At 37.4% G+C, this 27,971-nt stretch overlaps 1 protein-coding gene across 1 annotated transcript in view; it reads left to right on the top strand.

Annotated features, from left to right (window-relative positions):
• ZGRF1 (zinc finger GRF-type containing 1) overlaps positions 1 to 27,260 on the top strand; it is an 81,203-nt gene extending 53,943 nt beyond the window's left edge. The window contains exons 19-28 of the mRNA XM_036764929.1: positions 968 to 1,227; positions 3,926 to 4,085; positions 4,932 to 5,009; positions 10,483 to 10,630; positions 15,373 to 15,500; positions 16,609 to 16,732; positions 25,260 to 25,436; positions 25,567 to 25,701; positions 26,500 to 26,761; positions 26,982 to 27,260. Of these exons, the coding sequence (XP_036620824.1) occupies positions 968 to 1,227; positions 3,926 to 4,085; positions 4,932 to 5,009; positions 10,483 to 10,630; positions 15,373 to 15,500; positions 16,609 to 16,732; positions 25,260 to 25,436; positions 25,567 to 25,701; positions 26,500 to 26,761; positions 26,982 to 27,133 (1,624 nt within the window). The 3' untranslated portion in view covers positions 27,134 to 27,260. The remainder of the gene's footprint in view (positions 1 to 967; positions 1,228 to 3,925; positions 4,086 to 4,931; positions 5,010 to 10,482; positions 10,631 to 15,372; positions 15,501 to 16,608; positions 16,733 to 25,259; positions 25,437 to 25,566; positions 25,702 to 26,499; positions 26,762 to 26,981) is intronic.
• The last annotated feature ends 711 nt before the right edge of the window (positions 27,261 to 27,971 follow it).

Genomic DNA, 27,971 nt, shown 5'->3' on the forward strand with positions numbered 1-27,971 from the left:
TTTCCAAGTATCATTCATATTAATTTCATTTCTTGTATATCCACGCCTCAGTAGTTTCCTTTTATACTTATTGTGAGCATTTACTTTTAAATTGAGTATTATAGATGTATTTATGATATGAATCATGTGTCTTAGCTTATAATCACTTTATTATTAACAGACTTTATATCTCATTATGATTTTCCCAAGTACTATGTCTCATTTTTTTCTTATTTAGAGAATAACATTTGGACATACATACTAAAGGATATGAAAATAAATATTTTCTACTTCAAACCATCTTCTCATATCGCACAATATGTATGCTTTAAAATATCCAAAGATATGATAATTATTATAATTCAGTTCAACAGAGAACATTCACTAAGCACCATTCATTAAGCATGCATGAGGCACATAATGGAAGGAAAGTGAAGGCTTTGAACAAAACATACAACTGTATGTAAACATATAAAACTGCAGACATAAAAAGTAGTGTTCCTGTTAAATAACTCTCACTCCCCAAGAAGATCATGGAGAATAATAAATCTGCAGTCTTTCTACATTGTTTCATCAGGTTTTATCTGAGTTTTTAACACCAATATTCTTGTTATGCATTGGGAATTCAAATATTCTTACCTGTAATAATTCACAAATTATTAAATCTGTCCAATAAGACCTAGTATCAGTACATGATCTAGAAGAGGTCCATTTTGATTACCATAATGAAGTCAAAGAAAGTTCTTATGTAACTCATTCACTTTGAGATATAACTTGATCTAAAGACGGCTGAAACTTATTTTTACTTAAATTTGAGAATATTGATGGATTTTAGTGTCCTAGAAAAAGCAAAGCCTTATATTGTAATTTTAAAGGTAGCTTATTCCTTGGGATTTATAGAATGTACTTAATTCCCTATCAGTAATTTCTCTGAGTTACTAATGTAAACTTGTAATTCACCTAATTTTACTTCCTGGATTTTTCCTAGGTCTTCCCAAACTGAACACAGCATTAACAGAATCAACAAAAGAAAGTTTATTCCACCAGCCCTCAACAGGAGTACTAACAAGAACTGTGAACCACTCAGCCCAGAAGCAGCATTGCAACTAGCTAATGAAATGATTCAAATATATAAACTAAATATGGACCAGGCCACGGCTCTTATTCAAATAGCACACATGATGACATCACATGAAAATGGCAGCGACCTACAAGAGCAGCATACCGTTCCCATCACAATCATACATGGTAAGGAGTGAGAAGAAAAAACCTGTTCTGCTCTCCTGCATAGACAAACATTCCTGATTGTATTATGACATAGTTCCTCTTTTCTTTATCCACATTTACCTCTATTGGCTGCCTTCCTGTTAGCCAGTGTCTCTCCTAAAATGTGTCACTCAGAATTGTACGTAGTACTCCAAGTGTAACCTGTGCAAAGAATGATGGTGGGTCTTTCATTTTGTTTTGGACACTAAACTGTAAATGTAGTCTGAGGTTGCATTGGTGTTTTGCCTGCCATTTCACTCTACTGACATAGATCGATCTTTCAGGTAGCAAAAATCATTAAATCTTTTTCGCATGAGCTGCTATTAAGGTAAAGCTCACCTGTGCTATATCGTACAGTTATATTTTGGAACCTAAGTGCAGAATTTTATGTTTGTTCATGTGAGATTTTACCACGTTATATCTGGTCTATACTTATTAAGCTCTATTTTAGATTTGATTTTGTCATACAACATACTAGTGATTTCAACAAGTTTTGTGTCTTCAGAAAACATGATATACCTGCTATCTACGCCTTCATCCAGGTCATTGGTAAAATCGTTGAATGATATGTGGGCAAGAACTGAACCATAGAGGACTAGAGACTATCCAGTTGACATTAGCATATTAGTCAATGCTGTTGAGGTTAAAACAGTCAACTAATTTTAAATCTGTCATACAATAATATAGTTCACATAGGATGTTTTCTTATAGTCGTTTATAACTTGTAAAGCTCCTTTTGAAAATTTTTGTTTGGATTTTTGGCCATGTATCTTTTGGGAATGGTTTTTGCTTTACATATATATGTTATTTCCCTGAATGTTTTGGATGTCAGGCTTTATTGGTGATATTTGATGCAATTATTTTCTTCTACCATTTTCTCTTTTTTTCCCTAAAATGCAGGTATGACTATGTCACTCTCCTCTCAATAAATTCTAGTGGCTCCCTACTGCTTCTGAGACCAAATAGAAACACCTTTGTCTGGCATTTAAAATCCTTCATTGTGACTCCATCCTGCCTCTGGTCTTATTACACATCACACGCTTCCTCTTAGTCTACAGTCCAGCCAAACCAGACTTATTGCTTCTCCCCCTACGTGACCTTTCAGTATGCATCTGCATGCCTTTGCACCAGCTGTACCCCACCTCTGGGAGGCATTCTCTCCTCGCCTCTGTCTGTTAGGCTCTCTCCTTCATGAAGACTCAGCCCAATACTGCAGGGAGCCTTTCTGGAGCCCCTGGCTGCTAGTGTATGTTCCCTCCACCCTCCAGTCTTGTATTTATTGCCAATCTATTTTATGTATATTTATACGTGGATGTGTTGTCTCCCCCAATAAAACACAAGGTCCTTGAGGTTATGAACCATGTTTTACCCATGTACCCCCAATTCCAGGTACATAGTAGGCATTTACTAAAGGTTTTTGGATTGAGTAATGAATTCTGAGCCTGTCTTCATTGGCTTAATTTGTTCAAAAGCTTTAATGTTACAAAGTCAAAATTGTCTGTTTTATCTTTTGTGATTTCCTTTCTGCCTTGTTTGGTTAAAAATTCTCTCTCTGACCAGAGCTGTGAAAGTTTCAGATCTTGTTCTTTTCTGGTTTGGTTTTTTTTTTTTTTTTTTGGCATGCCCATTTTCTTTCTCATCAGAATTATTTGTGAGTATGTCTGAAGCATCATCATCCCTCTTGAGTAAATTTCCCTCGTGGAGTCTTTGGCCATAGGAAGACTCCTCAGGGCAGGCGAGTTTTCAGAAGACAGAAGAAAACATCAATTTATTCACAAAATAATAGTGTCTGATGTATAGCTGACTTTTAATTTTCAGTGTCTATTTTGATATTTCTCTTTTCATATTTCTCACTCCTCGCTGTATTTCACACCCCATTTTTTAACCTCTTGAAAATTTCATTGCTGTGCTCTTTCCCTCTCCTCTCTTCTCCCTCACCTTGGAAGAGGGGGAAGGGAAGGAAATAAGCATTTATATAACTCCTACTGTGTGCCAGGCCCTGTGCTAAACGCTTTACAAATATCTCATTGGAGCCTCACAACAACCGTGTGAAGGAGGAGCTATCACTATCTCCGTTTTACAGTTGAGGAAGCTGAAGCAAACAGGTGAAGTGGCTTGCCCAGGGTCACATGTCTGAGGCTGGATTTGAACAGAGGTCTTCTGACTCTAGGTCCTGTGTGCCACCTAGCTGCCTTCGAAGATAATCGAGAGATTTGGTTGATTAATTTTCTTATGTTGCCTCAGCACTTAGAAATGAGGAGAGTAATCCAAGATCTATCCTGTCACCGTCTAAAATTAGCCGTGTCTGTCTTGCACTGCTACAAAGGAAGGTGGAGCATGGTCAAGGCTAACAATTCATGTTACCAGAACAAAAAGACATTTTAGGAATGCATATTATGCTTCTTTCTGGTTTCAAGGACTTTAGCTGTAGGTTGTATGGGGAACTTTTCCCACACCAAGCTAATCCCTGTAGGATTTACCCTGAACCAAAGTGAATGAAGTGTTGTGAGACAGAGCTGAATGCTGTGAAAACAAAGATGGGAAATGGATCTAATCAAAGTAGCAGTATTCTCTATAGAAGATAATTTGGGCCAAATTCCTTTTCATGTTTCTGGAATTCATTTATTTAGAATACTTCCTCTTTATCTCTTCCTCTCTCATTACCTTCCAAAACAATTAGGTGTTTTTGGAGCAGGGAAGAGTTACTTACTGGCAGTGGTGATCTTATTCCTTGTGCAGCTCTTTGAAAAGAGTCCAGCTCCTACAGGTGTGAATGCCAGGCCATGGAAAATTCTGATTTCTTCTTCTACCAATGTTGCTGTGGACAGAGTACTTCTTGGGTAGCTATAAACTTTTTATTTAAGTGGTTAGCTATGTAGATAATAGATTCATCATTTGTCTGCCTATGTGGGCAGATGATAGTGAAATGTCTAGACTGTAATTGTTCTATTATAATTTTAAGTAGAAGAATCCAGAAAGGGATAAGAAAGATTAAAGATGTATTTTGGACATGTATCATATTTCTGAGTGGGTACGATCCTATTAAAAATGAAAAGAACAGTACGGTATTTCACAACTGCCAAGTGTATTAGATTAAAATGTTTTGTAGGAGATAGGCCTCTGTATTTATCATCAAATAGAAGATCTGGGCTCATATCTTGCCTCACATACTTAATAGCTGTATGAAGATGGCCAAGCTACTTTCTCAGCATTGGCTTTCTCTTTTGAAAAGTGGTGACAGTGATACCTGTAACACTGGTCACAGTGGGTTGTAATAAAGATAAATCACTTTGCTAATCTTAAAGCAATGTTTGAATGTCATTAAGCATTATTTAGCCAGCTGTATTTCAGTCTCAAAATTGAAAGTTTGACTAGGACTAATTATTGTGTGGCCAGAAAATTAGTTTATTTGCTGTAAACTGACATTAGAATTTTGTGACATACGTATTTTGACATTATGCATTCTTAAATTAATTTTTTTAAAACTTCTTACATCTGATTTCACTGATGACACTTTTAATTACATGTACCTTAAATGTAATATTTATTTGGATTAGATTTAGTTCATATTTTAGTATCATAGAGTGATTTCCCTGGAGGTGTTTATTTTAATTTTGGGGGAGATATTTATTTTATAGTCCTCTTCCAAAATGACCGGAATCTTATTTCTTGTCTCCTTTATATAGGCTACTCAGTCTTGGATTTGAAAAATTTATCAGAGTTGGGAGCATTAGAAAGATTTCCAAGCCAATTCTGCCTTACAGGTGAGAATCTTCAGTTCCAGGATTTACAATATTGATCAATGAACCTTACACAGTTTCCAGATATGTTGCTTTAATTTTGTGCTTTTTAGAAGATAAAAGAAGAAAATCATGCGTCAGTGGATCTATAATCTCTCATTGATGTGAATACTCCTTCTGAGAGTATAGATTGCAATCCAGCCATTTATCATCTTAGGCAACTCTTGTCCATGACCTTCTTAAATCCTATAGAGAAGTTCCACCCTACATAACCGGGACCCTGCCTCTTGATCTCTTAAGCCTGATCTTGGTATCAGTGCAGTAAGTGTACTGTTATTTCTCACTTTTGCTACATGACCTCCATTTCCAGTCCTCTGTCAATTTTGTAATATTTTTTATATTTTTTCATGTATATAGTTCACTGTTCCAAATACATCTTTGCTCACCATGAATATTTCATAAGCATGAGATAAAAAGAAAACATTGAGTGTCTCGAAATTTTGATTCCTCAAAAGTTGTGGTATTATATAACTCACAGCATTATACTATCACCAAAAGAACATTAGCTTTAAAATTAAAATTCGCTTTTAAAAGTTTGTGTTTTGTTTCAGAAAGTAACTTGAGGTCATTGAAAGACCTGTATAGTTTACCAAATGTAAATTTCATCCACTATCATATTCCTATTTAATTTTGGACCCAGTTCATTGGCCATCTGCAGTGTCTGTCCTTAGCTGTCCATCTAACTTAATATCACATTCCAGACAATAGACATTCCGAAAAGCCATAGGAAAACCATATCTATTGAATAGGTAAAGGTTAAAAAATTCTACATTTTACATTTGATGAATTTCACAAACTCTCAGAATTGAAAGGGACCTCAGAAATCATCTGTAAACTTGTACCTGAACAAGAATCCTCTCTGATTTTTTTAAAGCCCTTTAGTGATCAGGAAACCATTGCTTTATATTCTGGGAAAGCTCTATTTGTTTGGAAATCTTTCCTTACATCAAGACTATATCTGCCTCTGCAATTTTCATTCATTGATCCTGATTCTGCCCTCTCGGCCAAGGCCTAATCCCTTTTCTGCATGATAATCCTTTGAATTCTTTAAGATGGGGTTGCTTTTTCCAAATTGTATTTCATTAAAGGTCCTTCCCTTCCCTCCCCACCCTGCCAGGATTACATTCAGTGTTTTTGACTGCTATTTTTGTCTGTAAGTTTGTATTCTTTGTCTTCTGGAATACAGTATTCCAAGCTCTCCACTCCTTAATAGTTGTGACTGCTATATTGTGTGTGATCCTGACTGTGGCTTCTTGGTACTTGAATTATTTCTTTCCGACTGCTTGCGTTATTTTTTTCTTTGATCTGAAAGCCCTGGATTTTGGCTGTAATGTTCATGGGTGTTTTTTCCGTAATCTATTTTACAAGTCTTTTTGTTATGTGATTCCTTATATTTTCTTCTATGTTTTTTCAGGCTTTTGACTTTATTTTAATATTTCTTGTTGTCTCATGTAATCATTGGTTTCTCTTTGGTCCCTTCTAATTTTCTGAGAGTTTTTTCCAGCCAGTATTTGTACCTCTTGTGCAAAGTGGTTAATTCACTTTCCAATTCTTTCTTCCATAGTTCTTATTCATTTTCCATTTTCCCCCCAGAACTCTCATTTAATTTACAAAAAAAAAAAAAAAAACAAAACATTTTTCAACTCCTTGTTTCACCTCGTCTAGGAATCCTAGTTGAATTTTTGCCCAAGCTGTGTTTTCCTTTGAAGCATTACTCATAGGCATTTTAGTAATTTTCTTCTTTTGAGTTTGTGTCTTGACTATCCCTGCCACCATAATAGCTTTTTGATGGTGAGATTCTTTTGTTTGCTCCTTCTGGCCTATGTCTTGACTTCAGACTTGATGTTAGGAGCCAGGCTCTGTATACTTCTGGAGGGGAGGTCTGGGCTGGTTCTGTTGCGGCTTTAAAAGGAGTATTGAGCTGTGTTATGGCCATGAGCTCAGGGATAAGCTGGGAACCTGTAAGCTTTCAGTACTCCTAAAGTGGTCTGATGCAGGGCAAAGTCTGATTTTTTTTTTCGCTGTTCTGAACTCTGCAAGTGTCTGATCTGGGTTGGTGTCTAAGCAAGAATACACACTACAGAGCTTAGCCACTCTCTGCCAGCTGGGAAGCTCTGACGGTTCATAGGGACAGAACCACAAGCTTCCCTTTGGAAGCTTCCTACCATGGTTATTTTTCTTTAAGTTTCAGTCTAGGCTCAAAGTAGGAACCAGGAACTTACTCTGTTCTTGAGCTTGAGCCACACAGTTGCTGTTTGCTTCTGAATTTGCTCCTCTTGGGCCTATGACTGCCCCTTACTCCAGAATGCCACCCCACGGGGCATTCTCAGTCCATCCTGGCTCTATTATCTGGAACTAGACAGGGGGTGACAAAAGTGCCCATTGGCACCTGTTCCTGCACGCTGCTATAGTTTGTGGTGTCCTGGTTTTGGTCTTCAATATCCTCTTGCCATGATACATACAGTTTCTCCCTGCCCTGGAATGTTCCAAACTGTACTCCTGACCAGACCCTCTCATCAGGGTCTATAGACCTCTATGTCTGTCTCCCAATGCTGACCCAGCCCAGAAAAATTACTGGCTGTGGTTTTTTTCTCAGATTATCCCCTATCAGAATTTGGTCTAGTATGTTTTCTAGATCTGTTTAGAAGAGGTTTTGTTTGTTTGTTTGGAGTGGGGTGGAGCAGAGAGCTCATGGTACTTTGTGGTGTTTAAAAAGTTCAAGAGATATAATTTCTGGGTAATTAGTCACTTTATTAATAATGCCATGATTTTTAATAAAAGGTCAGTGGCATTCTCAAATGCCAAAGACAGTCATGTCAGTGAGCTCATGGCTTATATGTCCTTGAAAGAGGGGTGTTCCTTAGGGTGGCAATCAACTCTGATTGGTTAACAATTAATGAGAGAATGAATATTACAATGAGGGGCTGAGAGTGACATCATATTACACTTGAACAGAGAGACTGTCCCTATACCCAGACCTGGAACAATCTAGACAAAGAATCTGTATGCCCCACCTAAGTCTAAACAGAAGAGAGTTTCACCTTAGATCTAGTTGGGTAGAGTAGCCACCCAGATTGAGGAGAATGTTAATCCTATTTTCCATCTGCCCTACCCTTGAGAGATTGGACAAGGAAATAGGACAGGGGGAAAAAAAGCTTGCTTCTCCCCAGCTGTATTCATTGGCTAGAGATTGGACCAGGAAATAGGACAGGGTAAAAAAGCTTGAGTCTCCCCAATTTTAATAATTGACTATTAATATGAGAGAGAAATAATCATTTTTCTCAACTTCCTGCAGCTTTGCCATTTGGCTGTGCCCTCCCTGATGGTGTTTTTAATACTGCTTCTTGCTTGTATGTCATTGTTGGTAATGTGCTACATAACCCTCTCATAGCCACCATACATATTTCTGTTTTCCTTTGCATCTGCCATTTTGATTTTTCTGAGATCTTGGCATTCATTGTCCTGAAAATATTTAAATGGGATTTATTAGCTGATTGCTTCTTAACTTCAGAAATATATCCCAACCCACTATTCTCCTATTCATTGATTTGGGGCCAGGCTCATTGTCTGTAATGCCTGTCCAACATATATGAACTGATGGACACCCAACTGCATGTTATTATATGGGTAACATGCATTCTTCATCTGCTTAATTTTTTCCTCTTTGGATTGCTAGATTAATCTCCTTTTACGTACCTATGAATCTCATTGAAGAGGCCCTGTAGTACTTTGGGGCTTGATACATTTAATGTAACATTATTCATGAACAAGAACATCTGGTGGACCTTACCATCAATATTAAGGCCATTTTCTATTTGGACTTTGCCCCTCTCGTTTCCTGGGCAGTCTACGACAGTGATAAATGTTTCTAGCAAGCATGTTTTCCTTTTTTTAATGCCTTACTTGGAGGTTTGTTGAAAAAAGTTCTTTGTATTCTGTGCTTTTGGGGGAAAATCTTATAGATCTTAGCATATATGTGAAGACAGATATCAAGGTAGAACTTTAAAGGCCATATTTTATCTACATTAAAAATGCCTTTTAAAAAAGTAATCAGCAAATACACTCAACTGGATTTTTGATTCTACCTCTCAGTTGCTTATGTGACAGTGAAGATGTAAACTGCACTGGGTAATCATCTGGAAAGCCTGCCTCTTCCTTTCACACATTTTCATCAAGATTACTCTTGAGATATACATGGGCATTTCTTATAAATATTTTATATAATTCTCACTAATATTTTTATAGATAAAATAGGCATATGGGTCAGGAGTTACTAATGTCTTCACTGTTGACTTTTTTGGGTAATAAAACAATTTGATATTTCCTAATCTTTTGAAATATTCCCCCTCTTTAAGATATATTGAAAATCAGTCCTTGAGTACCTTTAAAATTGTGGCAGTTCTAGGCTGGATTTCTTCTGTGTATATTTGGTCAAGTTCTTCTCAACATAATTTTTTTTGAGTGCTAAATCTAGTTCTTCATAAAGCACATCAGGTAACCTTAAGTTGAGTCCAAATGTTAGGGTTTCACTGTCAGTGAGTGAGGATGAAAACAGATCCTAGATTTAGAGCTGGAAGAGCGGTCATCTGGTCCAGCCCCCTCACTATACAGGTAAGAAAATGCAGGCCCAACAATTTGAAGTGATGTGTTTAAAGTCACGGTTATAATAAGTAGTCAGGATTTGAACCATGGCCTTCTGACTCCAAATACTATACTCTTTCCCCTTCACTGTGCTAACTTGATAGGTTACTAAAGTTAGAAAATCCATTCCACTTTATATTGTCCTTCCCATTTCATCTGTAAATGCTCTTTGGATGAACTGGCTTAATTTGTCTTGTGCTACTTAACAGACTCTTTGTCTTTTCCTGCTTTTCTCAGTTTTAGAGGCAAAGCTTTTGGAAATGGGATAATTCTTTTCTCCAAAATGTTTTGGAGATGAATGTATGTTCCAATCCAATGTTTCCCTTAGCTTCCATCTTTCTCTACTTATCAAGAATTTTTAAATTAAAAAATTCTTAACTCAGTATTTTCATCTCTCCTGCTGATTAAAAGTGTAGAAATCCATATGCCCTTCTCAGATACCATCTTCTTAACCAGTTATTCACTTCCCAAATATGCTTTTTTTCTCTTCTGAGTCTCTACCCTTTCAGTCAGCAGCAGTGGTAAAAACACTATCTGTTCTGCTTCAGTTTCTTGCCCAGTACTTTAATAATTTCCAGAAATGCTACCTCGGTTCCTTCTGGTGGCATCATTCAATCCTGCTCAAATCACTGGAAGTGGGCAGTGGTTATCAGGTTTCCCAAGTCTTAGAAGCTCTCTATCACGTCCCAGATATATGCCCTGGTAAGGCAACTGATCTCCTTATCACTGATGTAGGAACTTGATAAAAGCTACATAAATTCCGTTTATCTCTATTGTGTTAATTTTTTCCATTAAGTTTGCATGCCGGCTTAGGAAGTGAAAATGAGCAATTAAAGGAGCTACAAGCACTGATGAAAGAAGACCTGACGCCTGTAGAAAAAATATATGTGAGAAAAAGCATCGAACAACATAAATTGGGCACCAATAGAGCTTTGCTGAAACAGGTACCAATCAATCAAGAAGCAGCATATATTAAGTAACTACTGTATGTTAGACATCGGGGCTGCAAAACCAAAATGTATATACACATATCTCTAAACATTTTATTAAATTGTTTTTAATGTAGTATTTTAAAATTTCTATTGATAAAATCTTCCTTTTAGTTTTCCTTATGAACTCCCAAACTAGTCTATTATAATGCATGTTAAGAAATATTTTTGTATTCATTGAATAACACTGTTATTCATTTTACCTACTAGAGAGGTAAGAAAAATAGATTCTATTCACTGATTAAATGAGATGGAAAAAAGTTCTCCACCTAAAAACTTAAGCCAGGCATTTAAAACACCGTATTTACCTCTCATGAGTGGATATCTGTTCTCCAGTACATGAATACATTATCCTTCATCTCCTTAAAAGATTCTTTGAAAATATAGTTTTCTTTAAGCTATGCAACACTTGTACAGCTACACGTAACATAAAACACCCCATCACATAGCCTCTATTTTCTGTATAGCCCTGGTTCTTGCCTGTTCTTACTGAGTCTCTCTGGTTTCTGTACTCCCCTCCCCACCCCAGTATCAGCTCATGACAGCTAACTCCTCCCCATCCCTCCTACCCTTGTTAGATATGTGATGGAGATGGACTTGACAAGAGTTGGCTTGGATATTAGGTGTGAAAGAAAGGGAAGAGTTGAGCTTGAGTCAGAGACTGTGAAGCTGGGTGACTCAAAGGGTGGTGGTGCCCTGCACAAAAGTAGGATGTTAGGAGAAGGGTCAAGCTTCAAGTGTGGTTGGGGTGCATTACATTTGATAAGGCCATAGGACATGCAGGCAGTCAGTGATGTGGGACTGGAGCCCAGGAGAGGAATGAAGGCTGGATATACAGCTCTGATCATGAAAATGATAACTGAAACAATGAGAGCCGATGAGATCAAGAGAGAGAATAGAAGAAGAGAATATCACCCAAGACGGAGCTCTGAGGTCCATTTGCACAGAGAGTGGGACATCGATGATGTTTCAGCAAAGGAGACTGAGAAGTCATAAAATCTAGGAGAAAGCAGTGTCATACAAACTCAGGGAGAAGAAGAGTTCTGAGAAATTCTGAAACCTTCCTTTATAACTTGGATCCACTGCCCAAGGAGGCCAGCGTATTTCAGACATTTTTCTGCTTATCCAACAGAGAAATAGCTTGTATGATCCAAGAGCGGCAAGCTGTTAGTTGTGACCATTCCTGGGTGTGGGTAAGGCAGGAGAGGTTAGTTATTGGTGTCCCATGTCATCTTAGTTTGAAAAGAGGTAATATCCACCCTTCTGATATTAGTCCCCTCCTTCGTCCCCTACCCTTTTGGGGTAAGAAGAGCGGAGCAGAGACCAACTCTTCCCATTTCATCTTACAGGAAAAGAGGCTCCAGGGCAACCCTGGGCAAGTCTAAACAATAATACAATGAGATGGATTCATACCTGGCAGCTGTGGAATGGGGATGGGAAGAAGGAAGAAAAAGAATTTGTGCTCCTAGATCCATAAACATTTCAGCTGTTGGTGTTCCCTGTCAGAGAAATTATGAGTTCTGGCTTCATGGAGTGCCTTAGGTCCTCATGGATCCAGAGCCTTCAGAGAAATCTGACCCCAGAAACATTTAATTTAGCTTTGCAAATGTAATATTGACCAAATGTGAACCTATAAGCTATGACCTTGGACCTCAGTTTGTACAGCTGTAAATTTAGGAGTTAGACAAGATAGTCTCTAAGGGTATTTTCAGTTTTAAATCCTATTTTTCCTATGACCTTGCTATTTTAAAGGAAGTCTTTCTAGATACAGAAATGTTGTGCATAATTTATGGCTGCTTAAAGTACTTTTAGAAAGGTTATATAATATTAAATAGATTAGAATGTTGATTTTTTTCTTAATTGCATATTTGTTTTTATCAATAAATGTTAGGTGGTGTGTTCTCACCAAGCTATGTTTCTAAAGATCAAAGTTGTTGAATGACGTGTTCTCATTACACATGCTACCTCTACTACCAAGACATGTGATTAGTTGAGCTTCAGTTATGCATGAGTGTAATATCCGTGCTAAGTTCATATCTGTGACTGAAAAAAAAACCATTTAGCAAAGCTTAGAATTAGCTGAGGCTAGTGAGGGAAACTAAGGACAACAAAAAGATTTTTAAAAATATATTGAGAGAAAAGGAGGATTAAAGAAGGGATAGGAGTTTTGTGTAGGTGCACAGGATGGTGAGAACTAAAAATAGGAATCAGAGTAGGTCATTTTGTGTTTTACCTTGGTTTTCTCTGCCAAAAATGATAAAAAAAAAAAAAAAAAAGACTGGCTGGAATTTGGCACCTAAGAAACAATAAGAGAGCACCTTGTTTTCCTTGATGAATTCTAGTCACCTGGTCCAGATGTACATCCCCAGGTACTGAGAGAACTGGCAGATGTGATTGTTGAGCCACTGCCAGTCATATTTGGAAGATCATGGAAAATAGGAAAGGTGCCACAAAATTAGAGAAAGGTAAATATCCTGATTTTCAACAAAAGGAAGAAAATAGGATCTACAAACTTTAGATCAGTGAACTTGACTTCAATCTTTGGGGAAATTCAGGACAGGTCATTAAAGAGAAGGTTGGTGAACACTTAGGAAAAGATTAGAAAGAGCCATCACAGCTTCATTAAGAACAGATTGTGCCAGATTAATCTTATTTCATTTTTAACAGGATTCCTAAACTGGTCCATGAAGGGAATGCTGTTGATACAGTTTACCTAGATTTTAATAAAACATTTGATAAAGCATCTCATATTCCTGTAGAGAAGATGCAAGTCTAAACAATAATAGAATTAGATGGATTCATACCTGGTTAGATGGCCAGACTCAAAGAATATTTATTAACAGTTCCATGTCAACATAGTAGGGAATCCCCAGTGGACCCCAGGGATTCTTGTTTGATCCTGTGCTGTTTGACATTTTTATCAGTGAATTGGATAAAAGCATAGGTGTTATGCTCAGCTTTGCAGATGACACAAAGCTGGGCTCAGCTTTGCCAATGGCACAAAGCTGGGATGGCTAGCTAGCAGTGGATGACAGACTCCAAAAAGATTTTGACGGGAGGAGCGATAGTGTCCAACTCGAGAACCTCAGTCTGCAAAAGTCTCTAGCACTCTAAACCAGATTAAAATGTAATTGGGAAATGTTTAACAAGATAAATAAAAATACAACATAGATAATGTTAATTTATGATCTTCTAAGTTCACATGTAGCCCTCAGGAATCCTGTTCTATTTGAGTTTGACACCAGTGGACTACAGCATAGAGTAGAATCAAATAAGATGAAATTCAGTAGGGAGAAATGCAAAGTTTTGTATTTGGATTTCTTAAAAATGTATTTTATGATTATTAGAAGGGGTGGGCATGGTTAAAAGGAAGTTTGTCTGAAAAAATATATAGAGGTTCTAGTGGAGTGCAAGCTCCATGTGACTGGGATGTGACAGCCAAAAAAAAACTAACGTGAACTTGAGACTACAATGGGAGCTTAGCTTCCAGTAATAGAGAGGTGATAGCCCCATTGCCTTTGTCTGACCTCATCTGGAGTATTGGGTTTAGTTCTAGGAGCCATAGTTTAAGAAGGATGTTAATAAACTGGAGAGGTCCAGAGAAAGACCATCAAGGTGGCTGAGGGCCCAGAGTCCAGTTAAAAAACTGGGAATGGTTAACCTGAAGAAGAGAAGACTGGGGGTGGGGAGGGAGATGGAGACAGGACAGAGGTCTTCAAGTGTCTGAAGGACTAGCTGGTGGAAGAACATGTTCTGTTGGCCTCAGAAGATAGAACCAGGAAGAGCGGGTGGAAATTGCAGAAGCACATTAAGCTTGATGTCAGGAAAACTTCACCATAAATTGTGCCTTACAGATGTGGAATGAGCAGCCTCAGGAGACAGTGAGTGTGCCCTCCTCAAAAGTCTTCAAGGAGAGATTGAAACACCATTTGTTAGTATGTTAGGGTAGAGATTCCTTTTGAGTGTAGAATGGACTACATACATGGAACATTGAGGATTCTGATGAATTTACAAATTATCTTTCTCTTTCCAAAGGGTAAATAGAAATTTAGTCAAGATTTATGCTTTCGTTAGAGATTTTCCCCTTTGTCGGTAGTCTCTGAATCTAAAAGCCTAGGATGAAATTCAGGACTATGTGAGATCCACGTTTATTTATAAAATATAATTTTTCTCCCATTCCTCCTTTCATTTATTAGTACTGAGTATTGGTCTGTAATCAAGGTACAACTTGTTATATTAAAATTCCAAACAATTAACTGGTTTATTTGAATTGTAAATAAAAAAATTGTAAAAAAAAAAAACTTGTGAACTTAATTATTCTTCTCTATTGAGAACTTAAACCTGGGGAAGGGCAGGTATTATGCATGTTGCATTTATTCAGCTACATTTGAAAGGCTGAAACATTTGTGATATGTCATATTTGATATTTTTAACGTCATTATTCTAAAGGCTTCCTTCCCATTCTTATTAATAGTCCTATGAATTAAGTAGCCAACAGTCCTGTTATTTCTATTTAAAATGTGGAGATAATGAAACATTGGGAACTTTAGTGAGCTGGTCAAGATTTCAGATTGTCATTGACCAGTCTTAGATTAGAACTCTGAGTGTGTCCTATAGTGCAATTTTTGGTAGCCCTTTACTGATGCTTAGCTGTCAATACTTTCTAACTAATAATAGAATCATTTTTTGAAATACAGGTACAAGTAGTTGGAATAACCTGTGCAGCCTGCCCATTCCCATGCATGAATAATCTTAAATTTCCTGTGGTTGTATTGGATGAGTGCAGCCAGATGACAGAACCTGCTTCACTCTTGCCTATTGCAAGGTAATTAAAATTTTCTGTTTAAAAAAATTGCTTTAAAATCTCACAATCATGAAGATTCTTAGCAATTCAGATCTCATCAATTAACTATTTTCTAAAAGTAATAACTGTCAGACTATAACAGAGATAGATTGATTTCTACTGAGGGATGAGAAGAAGAAGCAGCATGTCAGAGTGCACGGAGTAATGGAAGACCTCCTTTCAGATCTTAGGGAAGGCTCTCCTCCTCCCAGGGCTTCAGCTTCTTCAATCTGTAAAATGAAGGGGTAGAACGAGATGATTCCTGAGGTTCCTTCCAGTTCCAGACCTATCATCACTGGTCCTCAGTTGGTCTGAGGATTCCCCTTCACTAAGAGGGTCTCCTACCATTCCACAGCTTTGACCTTACTCTGGTTTTGAGGCTCTAGACCAGTAATTCTTACCTTTTTTGTGTGTTATAGACCCCTTTGAGAGTGTAGAGAAGCTAATGGGCCCCTTCTCAGAATAACATTCTAAAATGCATAAATAACATTTAAAATGCATATAGGAGGACAAAAGAAGCCAATTATATTGAGCTATAGCTATCAAAGTATTAGAAGGACAAATTCGTGGACTTCCAGTTAAGAACCCCTGCGTTAGAATAAGGAAAAACAACTGGATAGTAAATGAAAGATGTCTCTTTCTTCATAAACTTAACTCTGTATCTATGTAATGCATGTCTATGCATATATGTGGGTATATGTATATATGTATGCATATGTGTGTACTGTATGTATATATATACATATTGCATGTGTGTATATATGTGTGCATGTATATATATAAATGCAAACAAATGCTAATTAAGATAATCAGAACAAATACTTAAAGTGCAGAGTTAACTCAGAATAAGGAGGAAATCACAGGTAATTTTTGTCTAGAGACAGGAAAATCTTTTCATAAAACATTTCATATAGTGCTTTAGGTGTGTATGTGTGTGTATCCTAAGAAAGCCAAACCAATCAAAGGTACAGAGATTTTGAGCTAAATGAATGTGAATTTTCTGTTCCTTCATTGCTTGAATTTGTTTTAGAGAGATATTTTTTCAGTCAACTTGATTAAATTTTAGGATGTTTTGAAATTTTTGTTTTAGGTTTGATTGTGAAAAACTAGTTCTTGTTGGAGACCCCAAACAGCTACCTCCTACCATTCAGGGCTCCGAAAGTGCTCACGATAGTGGGTTGGAACAGACTCTTTTTGACCGGCTTTGCTTAATGGTATGTAAAGTTAACATTGTCCAGAGTAATTTTATGGCACATAATACACAGCTTTTGTGAAGGAACTTATATCTGGGAAAAATATCTACATCTGAAAAAGCACACTTACAAAGCAATGTAATGAGTACAGATTTAAATAATGTAAACTAAATGCTTAAGTGCGGAGTCATCCCAGAATACAGGAGAATCACAGTTGGGTGAGCCATGTTTGTATAATAACAGTAAATCTTATTAGAAAACACTTCACTACACCAATACATATTATTCAGATAGATAAATAGATAGATCAGATAGGCAAATTTTCACTGTAATACTTAGTACCTATCTGAAGCATGTATTATTCTTGTTTGTTAACATCTGGGCCACCATAGAGTTCTGCTGTTCATATTGAAGCACATAGTATTCTAAGTAGAAGATATAGTTTTCAAAGGAAATAAATCACAAAGAATACAACTTCTCTCTTTTTTTTTTCTGGACCTAGTATAATGCCTTACACATAAGTGTTCATTGAATAAAAGAAGTTTAGCCCAAAGAAAAACATTACCTGGTGATGAATTATGGTTTCTACATTTAGTAGTATTTTGGAGTTATTTTACAAACAAGGGATGGAAACAACACTTAGCACATAGTAGGTGCTGTATGATAGGTGGTATAAGCCTCACCTGGACCATGACAGGAGAGGAATTCCCTTCCCCTGGGACACAAACATCAGACCCAGGAGTCCTAGTTCTGACCCTAAACAGAGACTTAAGGATCTAAGGAGCGCCACAGGAGAAGTCCCTGTCATTGAGGTGTGAGGTTCAGGCTCTCAGCCCTGTCTCTTTGGTGAAGGTAGGAGCTCCTTCCCATGAAGGTGAAGCTACTGAGTATCCTCATTCCAGCCCTAGTTAGTGACCTAGAGATCTATAGAAAAAGAGCTTTCCTGTAGGTGAAGCACGAGGTTCAGTGACTAACCCCTTACTTTTCTGCAGAAGACGAAAGGTGGTAGCTATGCTGCCTATCTCCCCCCTCCTCCCACCCCCCAACCCCGTCCAGGAGGTATAGCTGCCAGGAAATGTAGTTTCAGCTTTGGTCAACTTCCCATGAACTGAATGGAGGTACTAGTGGTCCATGGCCATCTTATTACCCATCCATCCAGTTTAGTAAGTTTCTGATAGGGAGGTGTATTAGCAAGGCAATAAACACAACATCAAAAATAATTGTGAACGTGCCTATGTAGTTCTGAATTGCAAAATATGAGAGACTGTCCATATAGAAGGTAGAAGAAGTAAAACATTTATTCAGACACCAAAGGACCAAATCCCATAACCAATAAGTCTAGCCCATCCAAGCAGCAACCAACTCCCAAAACCAGTAAGCCCACTTTATCCTAACAGCAAGGAATTTAAAACAGTATCACAGCATGGAGCCTCGCCATCCCATAACCTTTTGCCCCCTGCTGGGACCTTCCCACAAATACAATCACTCACAGCACAGCACTCCTGCTCTTTCCCTCAGCTCTAACCACTCTCTGCATTTCCTGTGATACACTTTCCAGCGACCTCCTCCCACCACATGTGACTTAGGCTTTCTGTGACATAAGCAGGTCACATGGGCCTATTAATGGGTAGGAAAGATCTTCAGATCTAAATTGGCATTATGGAAGGGATGACTCCAAGAACCATTATAGGAGACTTTATTAGCAGTGTATTGACACTTACCACTACCAGAGGTTGTTTGTAGCCATAAACAAGGACCAGAGGCCCTTGCAGTGCCTCAAACAGTGAAACTTAGAGGAAAGGGAGAGAGACAGGATGCAGGGAGTCCCAGTCATGGAATTTGGTAATACCTGTGAGAAGGAAGAACCAATCCCTGGGCACCCACTGAGGGTGAGACACAACCAGGTCATCAAGGGACTGGTAGCGATTGCTCTGCTCACTAGGGATTTGAATGGGATTTATATGGGGATATTCAAGATGTTCCACTGACCGTCTGTATGGTGATGGGGGTCTGTCTGTCAGTGCAGGGTAAGAAAAAGACCTCTCAATATTCTGACTGTGGCCATCTCAGACAATGATGGCTTTAGGCCAAGAAACAAGGCGGGAGGTGGCCACTTATCAACATACATAGTCAGGGAGGGTCAAGGCATGGGGCAGAGTTCAGCAAACCAGCTGCTAAGTTTCCACAGCAAATTAAAACTGCATCACCAGTCAGTTACAAAATGGAGTCTAATAAACATCAATGGGTCACACAGTAATGCATATTTCAGCTAAAGGTCCTTAATAAATGCTTGTTGAATGCAGCATGGTATAGAGGATAGGATTCTGGACTCGTGAGTCAGGAAGACAAGTTTCAGTCCTATCTCCTAAACTCTTAGGCATTAGTAAATGTATGACCCTGTGCTAGTTAGTTTTTCTGGACCATATTTTTGACATATGTAAAATTAGGCCATTGGACTCAATAACTTTGAAGGTCCCTTCCAACTCTAAATCTGTGCTCCTGTGATTGATTTAATTGATTAGGATAAATGAATGGACGAATGAATGAATATGCACATGCAAATACATACATATCTGTGCAAATTATATAAGTGTATATATATACACACATATACGTATGTGTGTATACATGTATTTATAAGTATATGCACACCAACCATCTAGTAATCATCATAATAGCAGAATATCATAAGAAATGCTGTGATGGGTCAGATCAGTGTACCATCTAGGCCAATATTATGATTCCAACAGTGGCATGCCAAGGATTGTTTTATGGGAGAGGATGGTACCTTCTATAACCTCAACCTCAATTGCATGAATCAGCCATTATGGAGGTTTTATGCATGAATTTATCTAAACTTTTCTTCAATCACTTTGTTTCCATATTCTACCACTTCTTGTGATCATGAATTCCATAAGTTTGTCAGCTGTGTAAAATAGTCCTTTTATGTGCCCTAAAATTAATTCCAAGCTTCAGGTATTGTTCTCTAATTGGTGACTCCGTTCCCATATCCTCATTGATTTTATGAACTTGAACCTTATCCCTTCCTAGTCTTTATCTTTCTAGAGCTGAATCCTAATTTTTTCAATATTATATAGAAATCTTCTCTTTTTTATTACTTTTTTTAAGCAAAATATTTAATAATACAAGTGTTAAAGCAAGAGCAATCTACTAATTTTATAATTATTAATAGAAGTTAGTCATTGACAAATGTTACCCATTGCAATTATTAAAATAGTGTACTTATTTTGGTCCTTCTGAATCACTTGTATTTCTTTTTTTTAATTTGTTTAATATATTTGGTTTTCAGCATTGATTTTCACAAGAGTTTGAATTACAAATTTTCTCCCCATTTCTACCCTCCCACCCACTTCAAGATGGTGTATATTCTGGTTGCCCCGTTCCCCAGTCAGCCCTCCCTTCTGTCACCCCACTCCCCTCCCATCCCTTTTTCCCTTCCTTTCTTGTAGGGCAAGGTAAATTTCTATGCCCCATTGCCTGTGTATCTTATTTCCTAGTTGCATGCAAAACCTTGTTTTTTTTTGTTTTTGAACATCTGTTTTTAAAACTTTGAGTTCCAAATTCTCTCCCCTCTTCACTCTCCATCCACCCTCCCTGAGAAGGCAAGCAATTCAACATAGGCCACATGCGTATCATTATGTAAAACCCTTCCACAATACTCATGTTGTGAAAGACTAACTATATTTTGCTCCTTCCTAACCTATCCCCCTTTATCCAATTTTCTCCCTTGACCCTCTCCCTTTTCGAAAGTGTTTGTTTTTTATTACCTCCTCCCGCTATCTGCCCTCCCTTCTATCATCCCCCCTTTTTTATCTTCTTCCTCCTTCTTTCCTGTGGGGTAATAAACCCTATTGAGTGTGTATGGTATTCCCTCCTCAGGTCAAATCCAATGAGAGCAAGATTCACTCATTCCCCATCACCTGCTCCCTCTTTCCTTCCTACAGAACTGCTTTTTCTTGCCACTTTTATGAGAGATAATTTACCCTATTCTATCTCTCCCTTTCTCCCTCTCTCAATATATTCCTCTCTCATCCCTTAATTTGATTTTTCTTTTAGATATCATCCCTTCATATTCAACTAACCCTATACATACATACATACATACACACACATATTTATATATATGCATGTTCCCTTCAGCTACCCTAATACTGAGGTCTCATGAATCATACACGTCATCTTTCCATGTAGGAATGTAAACAAAACAGTTCAACTTTAGTAAATCCCTTGCAATTTCTTTTTCTTGTTCTTTTTCTTGATTACCTTTTCATGCTTCTCTTGATTCTTGTGTTTGAAAGTCAGATTTTCTATTCAGCTCTGGTCTTTTCACTGAGAAAGCTTGAAAGTCCTCTATTTTATTGAAAGTCCATATTTTGCCTTGGAGCATGATACTCAGTTTTGATGGGTAGGTGATTCTTGGTTTTAATTATAGCTCCATTGACCTCTGGAATATCATATTCCAAGCCCTTTGATTCCTTAATGTAGAAGCTGCTAGATCTTGTGTTATTCTGATTGTGTTTCCACAATACTCAAATTGTTTCTTTCTGGCTTCTTGCAGTATTTTCTCCTTGATCTGGGAGCTCTGGAATTTGGTAACAATATTCCTAGGAGTTTTCTTTTTGGGATCTATTTGAGGAGGTGATCTGTGGATTGTTTCAATTTCTATTTTACCCCCTGGTTCTAGAATATCAGGGCAGTTCTCCTTGATAATTTCTTGAAAGATGATATCTAGGCTCTTTTTTTGATCATGGCTTTCAGGTAGTCCAGTAATTTTTAAATTATCTCTCCTGGGTCTATTTTCCAGGTCAGTGGTTTTTCCAATGAGATATTTCACATTGTCTTCCACTTTTTCATTGCTTTGGTTCTGTTTTATCATATCTTGATTTCTCATAAAGTCACTAGCTTCCACTTGCTCCAATCTAATTTTTAAGGTAGTATTTTCTTCAGTGGTCTTTTGGACCTCCTTTTCCATTTGGCTAATTCTGCCTTTCAAGGCATTCTTCTCCTCATTGGCTTTTTGGAGCTCTTTTGCCATTTGAGTTAGTCTAGTTTTTAAGGTGTTGTTTTCTTCAGTATTTTTTTCATTATTTTTTTGTGTCTCCTTGACTTGTTTTTCATTCCTCCTTCCCCAAGAACTGCCAACCCAGACCTGACTCAGATCTTAAGCAGGCTGTGCACTCCTGCTCTGATCTGCCACTTAATTTTGCCCACCAGGTGGGCCTGGGGCCAGAAACAACTGCAGCTGTAGTTCTGTCCTCATTGCTGCACCACTTTGCTGCCCCCGGGGTGGTGGCTGAGCTGTGAACTCCTTTCACTCTGTCCCCGTAGATTTTCCCACTAACCTTCTCTGTTATCTTTGATGTTTGTGGGTTGAGAAGTCTGGTAACTGCCACAGCTCACTGATTCAGGGTGCTAGGGCCTGTTCCACCCGGCTTCTGGTCTGGTTGGTCCTGCTGCTGCCCATGCTGTGCTCTGCTCCTCTCTACTCCCAGCTCCGTTCACGATAGACCTCACCCAGTGACCATCCAGGCTGTCCTGGGCTGGAGCCCTGCTTCCCTCTGCTATTTTGTGGGTTCTGCAGTTCTAGAATTTGTTCGGAGCCATTTTTCATAGGTTTTTGGAGGGACCTGGCAGGGAGCTTATGCAAGTCCCTGCATTCAAGCCCTTTTTTATTACTTTTAATTGCCCCATCCCTGTTAATCAACAGTATTCAGCCCACATATACCAACTGCCTGTTTTCTTAGGTACTGAGGGATAGATGAAGATAAATAGAACATGGGAAGCAGAAAACTGTGAAAGAATTTTTACAATCAGTGTCTCTGATAAAGACTTCATTTCTAAAATAGATAGAGAACTGAGTCAAATTTACAAGAATACAAGTCACTCCTCAGTTGATAAATGGTCAAAGGATATGAACAGGCAGTTTTCGGAGGAAGAAATTAAAGATATCTATAGTCTTATGAAAAAGTGCTCTAAATCACTATTGATTAGAGAGATGCAAATCAAAACAACATCATGCCTATTAGCTTGGCTACCATGACAAAACAAAACAAAATGTTGGAGAAGGTGTGAGAAAATTGGAACACTAATCCATTGTTGGTGGAGTTGTAAACTGATCCAGCCATTCTCGAGAGCAATATGGAACTTTGCCCAAAGGGCTATAAAAATGCACACACCCTTTGACCCAGCAATACCACTTCTAGGGCTGTATCCCAAAGAGACATGGTACAAAAAAAGACCCATATGTACAAAAATATTTATAGTGGCTCTTTTTGTGGTGGAAATTAAGGGGATGCCTATCAATTGGGGAATGACTGAACAAGTTGTAGTATATGAATGTAATGGGATATTATTGTGCTTTAAGAAATGATGAGCAGGTGGACTTCAGAAAAACCTGAAAATACTTATATGAATGGATGCCGAGTGAAGTGAGCAGAATCAGGAGAACGTTGTACACAATAACAGCCACAGTGTGCAATAACCAACTTTAATAGACATAGCTTTTCTCACCAATGCAAGGACCTAAAACAATTCCAAAACATTCATGATGGAAAATGCCATCCACATCCAGAGAAAGAAATATGGGGTCAAAATATAGAGCGAAGCAGACTATTTTCCTTTTTTGTTTTGTTTTGTTTTTCTTTCTCATGGTTACTCCCATTTGTTCTAATTCTTCTATACAACATGACTAATATGAAAATATGTTTAATAGGAATGTATATGTAGAGCCTATTTTGGATTGCATGCCATCTTGGGGAGGGGAAGGTGGGGGGGGAGAAAATTTAAAACTTATGGAAGTGAATGTTGAAAACTAAAAATAAATTAACTTATTTTTTAAAAAAAAGATAAATAGAACATGATCCTTGTCCCCAAGGAGCTTAGAAATCCAGTAGAAGAAATATGATATATATGTAAACAATTACTGCTACAAAAAAAAAAAAAGGAAAACAGTAAGCCCATAAAGGAATTACAAAGAAAGTGCTATGAGAAAGTTCAGAGCAGAAGAGATACTTTCAGCTTGAGAGATCAGGAAAGTTTTCATGGAACAGATCATATTTAAGATGCAGCTTGAAGACTGGGTAGATTTTAGCAGGTGGAAATCAGCTGCAAAAGAGGGAAGCAACAGTCGAGCCATAGATAACTTGCTTATATTTTAAAACTCATACACTTAATAAGCTTTTGAAATTTTAGTTTATGTATGTCACATTTGACTTCCTTGAAAAGCTTCCCATCACAGTAATGTGAAAATTTTACCGTGTATCTTCTCAAATATTTGTAAATTATTAAATAAAAACAGTCTTGCCATCAGTCCCTAAAGGACCTCAGTAATAACATTTCTCTATCCTGAGAAATATCCATTTAATCCTATCCTTTGTTTCTGATCTTTAAGACATTTATTTATGACCTTGCTGAATGGAATGGAATAACATAAAATTCCCCCACATCTCATGATAGCTCTGTTTTTTCAGAGCCTTTAAGATGGAACTTAATCAAAGGTTTTTTGAGACACTAAAGTAATGTCTTTTGTTATTGTTCAGTCATTTCAGTTGTGTCTGATTCCTCATGACCCCATTTGGGGTTTTCTTGGCAGAGATACTGGAGTGGCTTGCCATTTCCTTTCCTAGCTCATTTAACAGATGAGGAAACTGAGGCAAACAGGGTTAAGTGACTTGCCCAGGGTCACACAGCTAGCTGGGAAGTATCTGAGACCAGATCTGAACACAGGAAGATGAGTCTTCCTGACTCCACATCTGGCACTGTATCTACTAAGCTACCTAGCTGACTCAAAGTAATGTCTACTGACTCCCATTTACCCTTCAAAGAAATGTGTCTGATTACTGAGGCATGATTTTTCTCATATAGAAACTGTTGCCTTTTCCTGAGAAGGTTATGCTTGCTTATATGTTCATGAGTCCTATACTTGTTAATGTGCAATATTTTAAAAAGCTCTTGAAAATGCTTTAATATTATTTCAGAATTATTTTCAAATAGATTTCTAAGAGTATTTAAGACAGATAGGAATTCCATTATACTTTTCAAGTATAACAGCAATGGGAATCTTGATTTTTTGATTTATCAAAAGGATTGACCTCCAGCAGTGTCATTATGGAAAAAACTCCTCTGCCATAAACTGAGAAAGAAAATTATTTACTGAATTACCTTTTCTATTGTCCATATTTTTTTCCCCTAAGGATCACTATTCAAATTTTGGCCCAGGCTAACTGCCCTTAGCATACGAAAACAACCCCAGACAACATTTATTGGACAATTGGTCTAAAACAGAAATATTTAAATTCTCTAGTTTGGCGGAAATATATCAGTTAATTATAAAAATGTTTTCTGTTTAACATCTTTGATTTTCAGTATTTATTTATTTGAAATTATTTAGCTCTTAACCTATCCAATATCACATCTAGCAATTTAAAAATTCCTTTAAACATTATTATTCCTTTTAATTGGAAAAAAAATAAATATATTTGGGGTTTTTTTTTAACCTATCTTGTTTTTCCACATGTAAACTCTATAGGGTCACAAAGCAATTCTACTGAGAACTCAATACCGTTGTCATCCTGCTATTAGTGCTATAGCAAATGACCTCTTCTATGAAGGACATTTAATAGATGGCATTTCAGAAATAGAGAGGAGTCCATTATTGGAATGGTTGCCAACTCTGTGTTTCTATAATGTTAAAGGAATTGAACAGGTAAATAATAATTTTAATTTCTAGCAGAGACTAGGTTCTTACAGCCTTTTTTTTAATCTCCACAAAATTTTGCTTATAAAATTTGTTGGCCTTTCATGGAGAGTAATTTAAGACCTATTTCCTGTTCCAGATTGAAAGAGATAACAGTTTCCATAATGTGGCAGAAGCTACTTTTACACTCAAGCTTATTCAATCACTGATTGCAAGCGGAATAGAAGGATCCATGATTGGGGTGATAACATTATACAGATCACAGATGTACAAGGTTTGTGTTACACTCTTAGCCAGATGTGACCATAAAACCTTCCTGTTTGGTATTTTTATTTTATACCAATTTTCCATCTTTGGTTTTTAAAGTCCATTGTTACTTATAGGATTATAACTGAAATGTTCTGGTTTTGGTCTGAATGGTCTGGCTTTTTGTCTCTTTAATTAAATATAAGTCTAACAAGGTTTAATTAAATTCATTTTACAGCTGTTACAAAAAGAATGCAAATAAACAAATTAGAGGGGAGAGAGTGTGGTGCATGCTTTGTGTTTTGAAACAGATGGTATTGAATTTGTTTTCAAAAATGGGCTTTATTATTACATTTCAGCAGCAAATCAAGGATAGACACTACATATTAATGTATACATGTTAAAGTACTTTTTTAAAATCTGTTTTCATCTGTGGTGTGTCCATCTGCCCCAAATTTGTACATCCAGAAAAATTCTATTATCAATGGATGAATGATTAATTCTGATTTTGTCTTGGAATTAGTATTGTTTGCCCTGCTAATAATTCACGAAGTGATTTAGCCAAATAAGTTAGGGTTGCAAAGGGAAAAAGAATTACAAATTGTACGCCCCTGGCTAGAAAAAGCAAAAGTTTGTGATTGAGCATTTGCACCCAACAGCCGCAGGGTTTTGTGATCTGTTGCACTCAGCCAGCACATGCTTCAAGAATGTTTCTCTGGTAGGCTGAGCGTGAGCAGAGTTCTTCAGTGTTCTAACCAGAGACATCAAAGAGTAGCCCCCAAAACATGGGCCTTTTAGAGAACAATCAATCTTCTCTCTTCTGTAGCTTTGCACCCTATTTAGCGCGGTGCATTGTGACTACCCTAACCTCAAGGCCGTCCAGGTGTCCACCGTTGATGCCTTTCAGGGTGCGGAGAAGGAGATCATCATCCTGTCCTGTGTGAGGACAAAACAAGTTGGATTCATTGACGCAGAAAAGAGAATGAACGTTGCCCTGACAAGAGGGAAAAGGCACTTGTTGATTGTGGGGAATTTGGACTGTTTGAAGAAGAACAGACTGTGGGGGCAGGTGATCCAACACTGTGAAGGTAAAGTGGGAATATGAAAAATTTACCAATATTGAATTAAACTTGTTTTCTGGAAGAGTTTTCTTCCTCAGGAAAAAATTTTTTGACATGATTCAAATATGATTAGAACTTCCCTTCATTCTCTTTCAAACACTGAAGTTGATTTCATTAGCCTAGGAAGCTCTACCAGCATGCCTTCTACCAAGTAAAGAACAGTGTCCTGTGCTTTTTCTTTTTTCAGGAAGAGAGAATGGATTACAGCATTCAAGTCAATGTGAGGAAGACCTGAACCTCCTTCTTAAAAGTTATTTGGAGAAAAAGGCAGAAGAAAAAGAAAAAAATCAAAGAGAGAAGTCTAAAAACAAGTCTCTTTCACAAAAAGACATGATATAGTCTGCTGTTTATGTAAATTAAAAATATTTCATAACAATTTTTTTATTATTAGAAAATTTTTGATACAGGAAATATTACTCTATTCTCCTTATTTTTTCCCCACACTGTTTATAATGGTATGTTTAGATGAGAGGCAGATGTAAATAAATACATGTTGTAAATAAGCACATGATGTTAAATAAACATATCAACAATGGTTTCACCTAAAGAAATAAAAATTATTTACCATGATGTAAGTATGGTGGTGTGGAATGGAATATAAAATGCTATAATCTGTTAACTTTTTGAAGTTTTGGTCTTTCCTAAACCACCTGGTCTGTATACCAAAGAAACTAAAATGTCAATGGGGAAATGGCATATTCTAGGGTTACACAGCTTCTGAAGTAATTGCTTCCAAAGTCTGCGTCTCCAGGCTCCACCTAGCAGATTGCAGCTTCTCCCTAGTTCTTTCAAGATTGCTTTTGGGATCCTTATCTTTCACAATACAAACCTAATATTTTAGGGTTTGGGTAATATGGTCTAGTATTTCTCAATACTCTAATTGACAGTTCTACACCTTATAAATATAATTCCAAAGAGTGTTTTTTTGTTGTGTTTTTGCCAACTTTGTTTTTGTTGATTCATTTATTTCCTGTTCTTTGTGACCCCATTTGGGGTTTTCTTGCCAAAGATACTGGAGTGGTTCACCATTTCCTTCTCCAGCTTATTTTACAGTTAAGGAAACTGAGGCAAACAGGGTTAAGTGACTTGTCCAACAACTACTTAAGTATCTGAGGCTGGATTTGAACTCAGGAAGATGAGTCTTCCTGATTCCAAGCCCAGTGATCTATCCACTACA

The sequence above is a fragment of the Trichosurus vulpecula genome, chromosome 6 (assembly GCF_011100635.1).
Source record: "Trichosurus vulpecula isolate mTriVul1 chromosome 6, mTriVul1.pri, whole genome shotgun sequence".
Taxonomy (NCBI): domain Eukaryota; kingdom Metazoa; phylum Chordata; class Mammalia; order Diprotodontia; family Phalangeridae; genus Trichosurus; species Trichosurus vulpecula.